The sequence below is a fragment of the Cornus florida genome, unplaced genomic scaffold (genome assembly GCF_030987335.1).
Source record: "Cornus florida cultivar Cherokee Brave unplaced genomic scaffold, ASM3098733v1 CherokeeBrave_3.0.0_Hap2_Chr09, whole genome shotgun sequence".
Classification (NCBI taxonomy): Eukaryota; Viridiplantae; Streptophyta; class Magnoliopsida; order Cornales; family Cornaceae; genus Cornus; species Cornus florida.
In genome coordinates this window covers 79,629,007-79,642,217 of record NW_026775579.1, presented here as the reverse complement: position 1 = coordinate 79,642,217, position 13,211 = coordinate 79,629,007, and the positions used below count along the sequence as shown (strand labels likewise).

The 13,211-nt window shown below is 33.4% G+C and overlaps 2 protein-coding genes across 2 annotated transcripts; both read left to right on the top strand.

The window, feature by feature from the left end:
• The first annotated feature begins 4,613 nt into the window (after positions 1 to 4,613).
• LOC132272937 (uncharacterized) lies at positions 4,614 to 5,705 on the top strand. The gene is made up of 3 exons (XM_059773999.1): positions 4,614 to 4,814; positions 5,278 to 5,341; positions 5,431 to 5,705. Exons 1-3 carry the CDS (start codon positions 4,614 to 4,616, stop codon positions 5,703 to 5,705), a joined length of 540 nt encoding a protein of 179 aa, XP_059629982.1.
• A 200-nt stretch (positions 5,706 to 5,905) lies between these two features.
• LOC132272936 (uncharacterized) lies at positions 5,906 to 6,993 on the top strand. The gene is made up of 3 exons (XM_059773998.1): positions 5,906 to 6,239; positions 6,381 to 6,439; positions 6,538 to 6,993. The coding sequence occupies exons 1-3, from the start codon at positions 5,906 to 5,908 to the stop codon at positions 6,991 to 6,993; spliced, it is 849 nt and encodes a 282-aa protein (XP_059629981.1).
• The last annotated feature ends 6,218 nt before the right edge of the window (positions 6,994 to 13,211 follow it).

The following is a 13,211-nucleotide window of genomic DNA, read 5'->3' as shown; positions in this document are numbered from 1 at the left end:
GCTCGATCAGTCAAACCTCCAAGGCTCCACGTTAACTACTCGAACTTCATGTCATGTAACCAAGCCGATTGACTCCACCTCCAACTGAAGCCCATTGCAGCACATGTTGAAAATTCTTGTGTTTTCTGAATCTCCTTCACCTTTGGCTCTAATACCAATTTGTTGGAGACAGCGGAAGTGCACGAATAATAAAGATTCAAAGAAAGCCAATAAAGCAATCACAAACAAACACAAGATATACATGGTTCAGCTAAAATCGGCTTATGTCCATGGATAAGAATATATTCTACTATGATTCGTAGAGATATTACGACAATAGAGTACCAACACCACTACTCCATGAGCTTATATCGTGCTTATATCCTCACTATTGTGTCACCAGTATTTTTCCTACTGTATTAACCCATAAACTACCTCTACCCATCAACTCTCTCACGAGATTACATCTTTCTCATTTTCATAAGTCTCAACCCAAAGTCTATGTATCTATTTATAGAGTTCCAAACCCAATTCCTTGTTGGACAAGGATTACAATTTCTTAGAGGTCAAGACTTGCCAAACAAGAAATTATCAAATAGAATACAATTCTAAAATAGAAACATAATTAGAGTAGGAATTTGAAACACAAATCCCAACAATATCCACCTTGGCTCAAATTTCATCCGGCCAATCATCGCTTCCTATGGCATTGATCATGATAATTCTTTTGCAGCTTTAATCTTGACGATACTCCTGTAAAACTCCGATTGTCCACGTTATATGTTGCTCGATCAGTCAAACCTCCAAGGCTCCACCTCGACTACTCGAGCTCCATGTCATGTAATCAAGCCGATTGACTTCACTTGCAACTGAAGTCTGTTGCAGCACATGTTGAGACTTCTTGTGTTTTCTGGATCTCCTTTGGCTCTGATACCAATTTGTTAGGGCAGCGGAAATACGTGAACAATGAGGATCCAATAAAAGCCTACAAAGCAATCACACGACAAACGCAACAAACCCGTTGAACCAAGAATCACAACAGAAAAATAAACACACCATACAAAGATTTATACGTGGTTCGGCAACAGCCTACGTCCACGATTGGGATTCAGTGAAAGTTTTCACGATGTATAAAATCGGAGATTACAAGTTTTCAGCCCTCCACTCTGTTTCTGAACGAATTTCAGAGTTTCTTTCCACCGTACTCCAAACACTAAGCGGCCTTATATATCGGGCTATAAGAGACTAATTAGGGTCCAGTACCTATGAGCAAAAAAACCACACAAAGCTCATCCAACAGGTCATCGGGTCATAAGTGGGTCGCGCTACCCGACACTAAATTCTGGCCACAATATCACAGTTTGTATTTTTTCTTCCTTCTTGTTTATTAGCATTATTTATGTATAAGTGATTGCGTTTGGTGTGCATGAATGGAATGGAATGGAATGCGAGTGGGAATGGAATGAGAATGGAAATGGAATGGAATGGTCATTCTCATAGCTATTAAAGGCCCAAGGCGCACCAAGGTGCTTGAGGTCTTTTGGAGCCTAGGCACGAGGCGCGCGCCTGAGTGAAATGAGGGGCACAATTGAAAATTTAAACTACCATAATAACATTCATATCTTATAAGTCATATCAATATTCTAAAAATTAATATCAAATATAAAAAAGTAAATCCATCAACTATACAAGCATCCAATAACCATAAAACAGAGCACAAATTTGTTTTCTTGAAAGGCAAAGCAAAATGTGTTTTTTGAATGGCAAAACAAAGTATAAAAAGAAATAAATATGTTAACAAGAAAACAAGAAAAGAAAAAACAGAGCAAAAAGAAAAGATGAGAGAACTAGATGAAGAGAGAGAAAGAAAAGACGAGAGATCTAGAGGAGAAGAAAGAAAAAATAAAAGAAAAGAAAAGAAAGAATTGACGTGGCTTCGTTGTTCATCTTAGCAACTGGGGCTTCGTCTTCATCTCACAATCTCATTCCAACGTTGTTCGGTTAACACTTTACTCTTGGGCTTTCTTATTTTTTTATTCTTTTGAACAAAAGTTCCTTATATCGTATGATTGAGCTTTCTTTTTTGTTTATTAAGTTGCCAAAAGTACCCTTTTTGGCTTAAGAAATAGAACAATCATATTTTTTTAAACAACTATCAGTGAGGTGCGCCTAGGCGCACCTCACAAACAGGACGAGGCGCAACCGAGGCGCACACCTAGTAAACATCAATGAGCCTAGGATGACAATAGGCGCTAAACCTGAGCCTCGAGCCTATGCCTAGGCGCGCTTTTAACAACACTGGTCATTCTCATTCTATTATTTGGTTACAAATATGAAATGTGTTGGAATGGAATGATACTAATCATTCTAGCGTTTGTTAGGACTAATTTAAAATTTAAAGTAAAATGAATTTAAATTTGAATTCTCCAAAATACCACTCTTATTAATAAATAAATTAAATTTAGAAAATAACATTCTTCTATAATTTTTTAAAAGAAATGGTTGTGGATAGTGGTGGTGTTGGTGGCAGCGATGGTGGTGGTGGTTTTTGGACATGGAACATGAGGGTTTTTTGGGAAGTTGATTTTTTTTAAAAGAAAAATTACTCAGTAATGGAATGGCACTCCATAGGTTTAGTTGTGGAATGGATTTTCATTTATATGGAATGGCCATTCCCACTTAAAATTGCTTACCATACAAAGGAATGGTTGGAATAGGCATTCCATTCTAGCACACCAACCGCAGCATTAATTGATTCCAATTAATTGGCCTTTTTTTTTTTTTTTTTTTCTTTTATAATAATTTTTCATTTTTTGTTACTTCTTGTTACAATTCATTTAGTTCTGAATTTCAGTATGTCATTGATTTGTAGGTTTATATATTGATTTTGACATGGAGAGGAGATATATGTGGAAGAGGCAATGCAATGGATGTATGCAATGGATGTGTATTTGGTTTCGGTAATCTTAATTGCTCAATGTTTTTTTGGCAAAGAGACCGATCAGGTTTGTCTTTTCGTTATATCTATACATACCGTCATCATGGTTGTCAAAAGCGCGCCTAGGCGCGCGGCGCGCGCCTAGGCGCAAGGCGCCTACAGGCGCAACAATGGCGCCTCACAATAGCCCAGGCGCAGCGACCTCCACTAGGCGCGCGCCTGGGCTGCGCCTTGGAGCGCGCCTCATGTATTATGCAACATATATGATCTTTGTTTGATTGTTTGTTATTTATACTATTATATTTAGTATATATATATATATATATATATATATATATATATTGCTTTGGAAACTTAAAAAGTAAAAAATAAAGAATTTTGTTATCTCAAATCAAGCTGGCTGCAGAAGAAACGTGGAATGCCCACTAACCCAAGTCAAAAGTGGGAAAGTCAAAACTCAAAAGTAGGAAAGAGGAGAGAGAATGAAAGAAAAAAAGAAAAGAGAAGAAAAGAGAAAAGAAGGGAAAAAAAGTTGAAGAAACTGGCTTGCCTTCTTCCTTCCGACAGAGAAAAGAAGAGAAGAAAAGTTGAAGAATCTGGTCTTGCCTCCTTCCTTCCAACGAAACCACTTTCCAGGTTAGTAGTAATTTCATTTAAGTTTTTTTTCCCCCTCTTCTCTCTCTCATCTGTTGTTTTTTTTTTTTTTTTTTTTTTTTTTCCCTTCTTTATGGGTCTCTGTTTTTCTTTTTCTTTTTTTCTTTCGGCTCTATTTTTTTTTTTTTTTCCCTCCTCCTCTTCTCTCTCTCATCTGGTTTTTTTTTTTTTTTTCCCGGTTCTTCATTTTTTCTCTTTCTCGTTTTTTTTTTTTTTTTTTTTTTTTCCTCCCTAGTTCTTCATTTTTTCTCTTTCTCATTTTTTTTTTTTTTTTTTCCCTTCTTTATGGGTCTCTGTTTTTCTTTTTTTTTTTTCTTCAGGCTTTATTTTTTTTTCCCCTCCTCCTCTTCTCTCTCTCTCATTTGGCTTCTCTTTTTTTTTTTTTTTTTTTTTTTTTTTTTTTTTTTCTGGTTCTCCATTTTTTCTTTTTTCTCGGTTTTTTTTTTTTTTTTATTTCCTTCTTTGTGGGTCTCTATTTTTTATTTCCTTCTTTGTTGGTCTCTGTTTTTTTTCCTCATCTTCTCTTCTCTTCTCCTCTCATCTCCTCTTCTCTCTCTCATTTGGCTTTTTTTATTTTTTTCTGGGTCTCTGTTTTTCTTCATGTAGGGCCTCTGTATTTTTTTTTCCCCCTTCTTTTCTGAGTCTTCTCTCTAGCCTAAAATGCTGCTCTGCTATCGTGGACTAAATACATGCTCTGTTTGCTAGAATTTGTTACATTATTTAAATTTTGAATGTTTGTGCCTGATTGCTGAATTGCTTGAATGCTTGTTTACTGAATGCTTGTTTGCTAAATTTAACTTGGTCCATTGACTCCATTCTATTTCTCATTGTAAATAGATAGGAAAAAATGTCAAAGGATCCAGGTTAGAATTACTGTCACCTGCAAAACCCACAAGATAGGAATGCAACAACATGTAATTTTTGTGAAAAAATTATGAAATGAGGTATTTATAGGGCTAAGCAACACATTGTAGGGGGATATAGAAACGTACAAGCATGTAAAAAGTGCCCTGAACATGTGAAAGAAGATATTAGAGAATACATGAGCAAGAAGAAAGAAGAAAAGGAACACACAAATTTGTTGCCTGATTTTGATGACATGGATGATCAAGATGAGGATGATGGAACAATAATTGATGTTAAGGGTAAAAGAGTAGCAAGTGGAACTGGAAGCAATAATATTCAATCAAAAAAGAAAAAGCAGAAAGGTCCTATTGATTTGTACTTCACCCCTCCTCCGGAAGTAGTTGTGCAAAATAAAAAAAAATGACAAGGGTAAGCAAACAACAATTGATAATGCTTGCAAGAAAGAACTTAGAAACTGAGCATGTCAACGGTTTGCAAGATGGATATATGATGCTAGGATATCATTCAATGCCCTTAATTATGATAGTTTTGCACCAGTTGTTGAAGCTATTGGCCAACATGGTCTAGGAATGAAACCTCCTTCTTATCATGAGGTGAGAGTTCCCCTCCTCAAGAAATAACTGGAGCATACAGACAATTTAATGCGGGATCATAGAAAGGAATGGGCAAGATACGGATGCACAATTATGGCAGATGGATGGGAGGATAAAAGACACAGGTGTTTGATTAATTTTCTAGTGAATTGTCCTAAAGGGACACTGTTCATTCAATCTGTTGATGCTTCCTCTTATTCAAAGACCGGTGAAAAAACGTTTGACTTGCTTAACAAGTTCGTGTAGCAAATTGGAACATCAAATGTGATTCAAGTAGTCACTGATAGTGCCTCTTCTAATGTTGTGGCAGGTATAAATTTCAATATGTACTTGATGTGAAAATTTTAGGTCTATTACTTCTAGTCTTCTATTAATCCATATTTTCTTTCTTTACAATAGGGAGAATATTGGAGGGAAGGCATCGACATTTGTATTGGTCACCTTGTGCTGCACATTGTGTGGACTTGATGTTGGAGGATATTGCTAAGATCCCAAAGATAATGATGACCATAAAGAGAGTTATAATGTTAAATGGTTATATTTATAACCGTTCGGGTTTGTTGAACATGATGGGCGTTATACTGGACATAAAGAGTTGCTTAGACTTGCAACGACTCGATTTGCCACTTCATTTATCACGTTATCAAGCATCCATCATCAAAAGGATTGCTTGAGGAAGATGTTCACTTCACAAGAATGGATCTCCAGTAAATGGGCGAAAGAGATAGAAGGGAAAAATGTAGCACAGATTGTGTTGATGCCTACATTTTGGACAAGCATTGTGTACTCTCTCAAAGTAGCAAGTCCTCTTGTTCGTGTACTTAAGTTGGTTGATGGTGAGAGAAGGCCTCCAATGTGATATATTTATGAGGCTATGGAAAGGGCTAAAGAAGCGATAGCTAAAGCTTTTGGTGAGAATGAGGAGAAGTATAAGGACATCTTTAAGATCATTGATACTAGGTGGAATATCCAACTCCATCGCCCCTTGCATGCAGCTGGGCATTTCTTGAACCCAGAATATTTTTATAGCAATCCAAATATTGAGCAAGATGAAGAGGTGATGGATGGTTTATATCAATGCATAGAAAGATTGGTTCCAACCACTAAAGTGCAAGATAAAATTTCTTTAGAGTCGAGTAGATATATAAAAGCTGATGGTCTATTTGGCTCATCGATTGCTATTAGACAAAGAAAGTCAAGGACACCAGGTAAACAAGTCAATTAATCATTTTTTAGTATATTTGAATTTTAATTTTGTTAATTTTTTACTAATAATATGTAAATAACAGCCGATTAGTGGTCCGCATATGGTTCTACAACTCCTAATTTGCAAAAGTTTGCCATTAAAGTGCTTAGCCTCACATGTAGCGCATCTGGGTGTGGACGAAATTGGATTGTATTTGAACATGTAAGTTTGTAGTATTAGTAATTCAATGATAAAAAAATTAGATTATAAACAGTTATACACTTATACTTATTAGTTATTAATTATATGAATTAATGCAGCTTCATAGCAAGAAGAAGAATCGGCTAACTCAATGTCGATTGAATGATTTGGTTTTCATCAAGTATAATAGAGCACTAAAACGACGATATAACATGCGTGATAGGATCGATCCCATCCTTTTAAATGATATAGATGATAGCAATGAGTGGTTGGTTGGAGTAATGGATGAAGATGTAGATGCTGAAAATGAGTTGGTGTTTGAAGATAACTCTTTGACATGGGGTGCAGTTGCTAGAGCTACCGGGGTTGGAGATTCTAGCCATAATTTAAGATCAAGATCAGCTCCAAGGGCAACAAAAAAGACAACACCTTCATGCTCGTCTTCACTGCGAATCATAGATGATGACGAGGCAAACTCTGAGGAGACAGAAGAGGAAGAAGATGCTGAGGGTTACAAATCTTTTGATGGGGATGATAATGAAACTATGTTGTTTGGTGAAGAGGATGATATTTAGGTCCCTTAACATTGTTTGGTAACTTTGGTTTTAGGAGTCCTTGTCAAAACTCAAAACTAAAACTAATATTTTGTTGCTTGGTTTATAGATATGGTAGGCTACTAAGTTAAGTATTGACTATGATACTTTATAGATTTGGTAGGCTACTAAGTATCTTTTGATGAATCTGTTTTGGAGTCAAATGATAGCTTTTGCTTAAGATATCAAGTATAAATTTATAATATATGATTAATTGGCTTATGTTTTGCTCCTATTGAATCTTTCTTATGAATAAATAGCTTTATTAGTTTAATTGTTCTATTTTACTGGTTGCTTTATTGGTTTAATTGTGATATATTTAGACTAATTTAGTGTTTTTATTATTGGATGCTCATTGTTTAATTGTGTTATTTTTGCTAAGAATTATTGTTTTAAAATTTTACTTGTGCGCCTCACATCACTCAGGCTCGCACCTCGCCGTGCGCCTCGCGCCTAGGCTCTAAGAGACCTCTAGCGCCTCGGTGTGCCTTGGGCTTTTAATAACTATGACCGTCATGCATTTATATGTATATATATATATATAGTGTGTTATATATGTGTGTATTATTTAGTTTAATCTAAAAATAAATATTTATATATAAATGACAGTATGCTACCATAAAATGTGTGTAAAGTTTCTATTATTTTTACAAAAAGAAAGAAACTCTTCTAATTCACCAACATAGATATAATTATATACACAACTATTAAATAATTTTGTACATCTTATTTTTTTCCTAGTTGGTACTCACACACACTTGTCTCTTCTGAGACTTGAACCCCTGACCTCCCTTTGGGAGGTAAGAGACTGATACCGCTAGGCCACTGGCCTGTTGATTAATTTTATACATTTTATAAGATACTTAATTGGGAATATAGTTTAAATTAAATTTTATTGATCTTACTTTATATATCAATATTATTGTTTTATTTATTTTTATTTATAATGTATTTATAATAATAATATAAAATTCTTTTTCCATTGTATTACCTTCTCTATCAGCTCTTACTAATATACTATTAAGATTATGTTTGAACTAAATAACTAATTTTTTTTATATTAACTTAATAAGCCTCTTTTAATTAAAGACCTAATTGAAAAAAATAAAAAAATCAAAGCAACTAATTAATTATTATAAATAATTTGACTTAGTTATAAATTTACCTTTTATTCACGGTGCTGTTTTACTAGTCTATATATAAACTTGAATTCAAAATTTTAATTAACAATTGTACATTTAGAAAGACCAGAAGAATAATTTTTAAATAAAAGTAAGTTAATATGATTTTATACTAATAAATTACATATATATATATATATATATATATATATATATATATATATAGACACATACGGGGCTAAGTCTAGGGGTGCACACGGTTCCGGTTCTCACGGTTCCGGTCGGAACTGGAACCGTTCATAACGGTACCTTAAAAACGGAACCGGAACCGGAACCGTAGAATATGGAACCGAACCGGTTCGGTTCCATAGGAACCGTTAACTGTTTGGTTTTTTTCTTTTTTTTTTTTTGCAATGTTGTAAGTTGCAACTTAGTGATCCATAACTTCCATTCCATAGGAACCGTTAACTGTTTGGTTTTTTTCTTTTTTTTTTTTGCAATGTTGTAAGTTGCAACTTAGTGATCCATAACTTCCATTACTTAATAGAATACAATGTCAAAAATATAAATATTACATTCCATATTGAAATCTGAATAACCTTTCAAAATAAAAAAAAAAACTGATAGTTTGAAATTCTAAATACTAAATTACAAAAGTAAAATACTGAATTACAAAAATAGACTATTAGTGCACTTCCACATAAACAGAAAAAAAAGAATTATGCCGCTGAGCGTTGGCCTGCTGCTGAGTGCTGGCTTTTAACTTTAGAAGTTCAAACTCTAAACTGCTAAGTGACTATTTGACTCCCAATAGCCACATCTACAAAAGCCAAAAAAACACAAGTTACACAACTTTTATAATAATTTCAATACTTTAAAACTAAATTTTATATAAAATGAATCGTACCAGATTCAATTGCTTCAATTTCAGCCATAGTTTCTTCCACTTGAATTGGGATCGATGGAGAACGCAAACAATCTTGTCCACAAATTAAGCATTCCACAAATTTGGTTTAATGAACCTTTTATCCAACAATTCCAATAGATAGAGAACCTGATATTGGAATGAAATATTCTTTTTTTTTTTTTTTTTTTTTTCCATAATGATCACCAAAGTCCACTTATAGTCTAGAAAAGAAAAAATTAAAGCGCATAATATTTGTATATTTAAACACAAAATATAATATGGAATGGAGCAAATCAGAAATCCACTGTACAAAACTCAAGTCAGTTCAACTCTATATATATATATATAGATCTCGTTATATACACACTACACAATAAGTTAGATCGAGATTCATTAAAGGAAATTAATACTAATACTAGCTTGTTTCTGTTGATGATTAATTTCCATGATGAAGGTTATGCGATTTCCATCAAATATTCACACACTCAGGAAAAGGAAAAGGAAAAAGAAAAAAATAAAAAAAAATTACCTTCACAGGCTTGACTGATGAGAAATCTGAGATGGGAGTGAGGATGAAACAAATAATGAATGACTGATGAGAAATCTGAGATGGGAGTGATAGATCGATCAAGGACTTACCGAGTAATATGAGATCGGAGACAATTAATGATGAAATCTGAGACGGCGAGGGCGATGAGGACTAAATCGACGAGGAAGCTTCAGATGAGACTTGAGAGGAGACGAGGGCGATGAGGACTGAGGAGATGAGAGGAGGCGACTCAGGCGAGGGTTAGCTTAGGGTTCGTCAGTCGTCACTTCGTCTGTTGAGATGAGAGATTTTTGAGAGGAGGCGAGGACTGAGATAGTGAGAGATTTAGGGCAAAAAAAGCTAAAAACAATAGGTTTTTTTTTAACGTGTCTAAGGTCCAGCGACTCATCCCAGCCCAGCCCAGTTTATCACTTTTTTTTTTTTTTTTTACTTCTTTTTTAGCATAAAATTAAATATATAATACATATATATATATATGGTTCCGGTTCTTACCGGTTCCCACGGACTGGAACCGGAACCGGAACCGGAACCGTATGTCCACGGTTCCTAAATTCGGAACAGGAACCGTGAGAACCGTAAAAACCGATTCCGGTTCTCACGGTGTGATACCCCCGGATTTTCGAATGCGGGTTGGCTAGGCCCACGCCCGAATACCCGAGAATATCAAAACAAATTGATAATAAACGAACACAGAGTACAAAAGAATAAAGAAGAATAAATAAAGTGCTGACAAGAAACTAAAATGATTATTTAATAATAAACCTCAGAAAATATTTTCATTAATTAATAAACTCTTCTGATACAACTGATCCTCCAAAATACGACTCGGGAATCCATACTGTGTGGACCCCTAGAAAATCCAAACTAAACAAATGACAGCAATAACTGTCTAAATCAGGAAACTGAATCATAAAGGAACTCCTATGTAGCATCGAAAGAATGAAGTAAACTGATCCTCGCTCAGCACGAACAACCTCTACTCCTGACGAGCACCTGAAAAATAATGGTGGGTCAGGCCCACAAACAAGTTCTACTCTACTACAGTCCAAGCAGAGATCCGATACACGTATACATCCTAGTCAATCCAACAGTAACTAGTATTCTGTATATATATATACACACACTAAAGGAACCTCACTAGACTATAGAGTTGTCTCAACCTGAATAGTAGGCAACATGCAAAACGCACATATAGTGGGCATGAGTACCTAAACCTACCAGGGTACACAACTACACTATATCTAGCTACACATCCCTAGCGATATACGCACCCTAACAACTGAGACTCGAGCTCATATCATGGCACCATACTTATATATATAAAATCTAGTAACCGTCCTATTCAGTATAAATTAATCCTCTATAAGTCATTCAACTTGTTCAGCTGACCTGACTTGAATATAAGTAGGACTTAACATTTTAGTTAATCCATTCCCTTATATAATAAATTAATCCTCCATAAGTCATTCAACTTGTTCAGCTGACCTGACTTGAATATAAGTAGGACTTAACATTTTAGTTAATCCATTCCCTTATATAAAATAGGTAGAACTTTACTGATAAGTTAATTCGTCCCTAGAATGCCACCGTCCCATACCGGTACATTAAACCACACAATCCAACAATTAATGTAACGATTAAGGAAATATATCAAACAATCCAGAAATAACTATGATAATATGATATCAAGTTATCACAAAATAGGAATGACTTATTATTTATTTAAGTTTCCTATATCATATATCCTACATAAACTGATTCTTATACATATGATGATATTTTATTATACCATCAAATAAGTATTCTCCATATCCAATTCATCCTGCACATTTAATCTCAATTGCTAAAACAAATTAAAAGATTAAATTCATTCGTTTGTTTAAAACATTCAAATAGCAAGCATCATTATGATTGAGTCTATTTAAATTTATTTAAATCCAAACTTAGTTCCTATTTAATGTTCAGGAATCCTAGGCATGTTTCTACGTTCCATCATTCCACAGATATGAAAAATATATAATTTAAACATGTACAAATTCACACCAGAAATTAAATCAAAATCACGCATTTATCAATTCATAACACAAGAACATATATGAATCAAATTCATAAAACCTATGTTCTAATCCAATTAAACATGCATAATTATTTAATTTTATGTGTTTAATAAATCCTAAAATTTCCTAGGCATGTACAGAAACACGAATCAAAGGGAGAGCGATAGAAGAAGAACTTGCCTTAAACTTTCGGATCGAAAGTTAAACTTTTTCTTCCTTGATTTTCTCTCTACAGGGTTTTTCTCCTCCTTCCTTCCTTTTCCTACTTCCTTCTCTAACTCTCTCTCTAGAATATATCACGTGAATATTTTTAACCCCCTTTTACAACCTATAGCTATATATTTATAGGCTAAATAAAATAACCCTAACCCTTTTCCCAATCCACGTCAACTTAAAAAAAATATATATTAAAATATTAAAAAGGTAAGTAAAATATGTTACGTATATAATTTATGTATATCTTTATTAAATAAATAAATTATACACATTCCATTATTTATTAATGGATTATCCAATAATACTGAAGTTACCATAATATTATAAAGTAACTTAAAACATAACACGTATCAAATCTACGTATATTTTTATTATTTAAATATAAAACATATACATCAGAGTAAATATTACTACCCAAATTACCATAAAAGTAATTAATAAATTACTTTCCTTTTTATATATATTAAAAAGGTAAGTAAAATATGTTACGTATATAATTTATGTATATCTTTATTAAATAAATAAATTATACACATTCTATTATTTATTAATGGATTATCCAATAATACTTAAGTTACTATAATATTATAAAGTAACTTAAAACATAACACGTATCAAATCTATGTATATTTTTATTATTTAAATATAAAACATATAATCAGATTAAATATTACTACCCAAATTACCATAAAAATAATTAATATATTACTTTCCCTTATATATATGTATATAATATATATCTATATATATACATGCACAACTATCCATGGGTAATAATCCATACACATCCAACCTCCTATCCAAGTAGTCCATGGGACTCAATTAGTTGGTCCATTACTACTAACCATAACCATAAAAGAAAAATAAAATAAAATAATAAAAGAAAAGAAAATATTTAATTTACAATTAATTAAAACACCATTTAAACACATAATCTAATTAAACAATTAACACATAGACAAATACAAATAATACATAGACATATAATCAAATAATCAAGTAATACCTAATTCAATTAAACACATAAGCAATTGGTCAAATAATCAATTAAATAATTAAAAATACAATTAAAACAAATAAATAAATACCGAGACTATCCTTTTAAAACTAGGGGTATTACACACGGTCCCGGTTCTGGTACAACGGTTTCGGTTCTTTTGTGCACCCCTAGCTAAGTCGCTTAAAAGTAAGATGAGCCGTATGTTATTTACTGCCATTCTTTATTTCACATGGAAGGAAAGACTCGATCGCGTCCATAATGATAAATGTAATGTGCCTAATGAGTTAGTGAAGTGTATTATGTGGGACGTAATGGATATTCTAGGGGTTTGGCTCCAAGGTATCTCGTC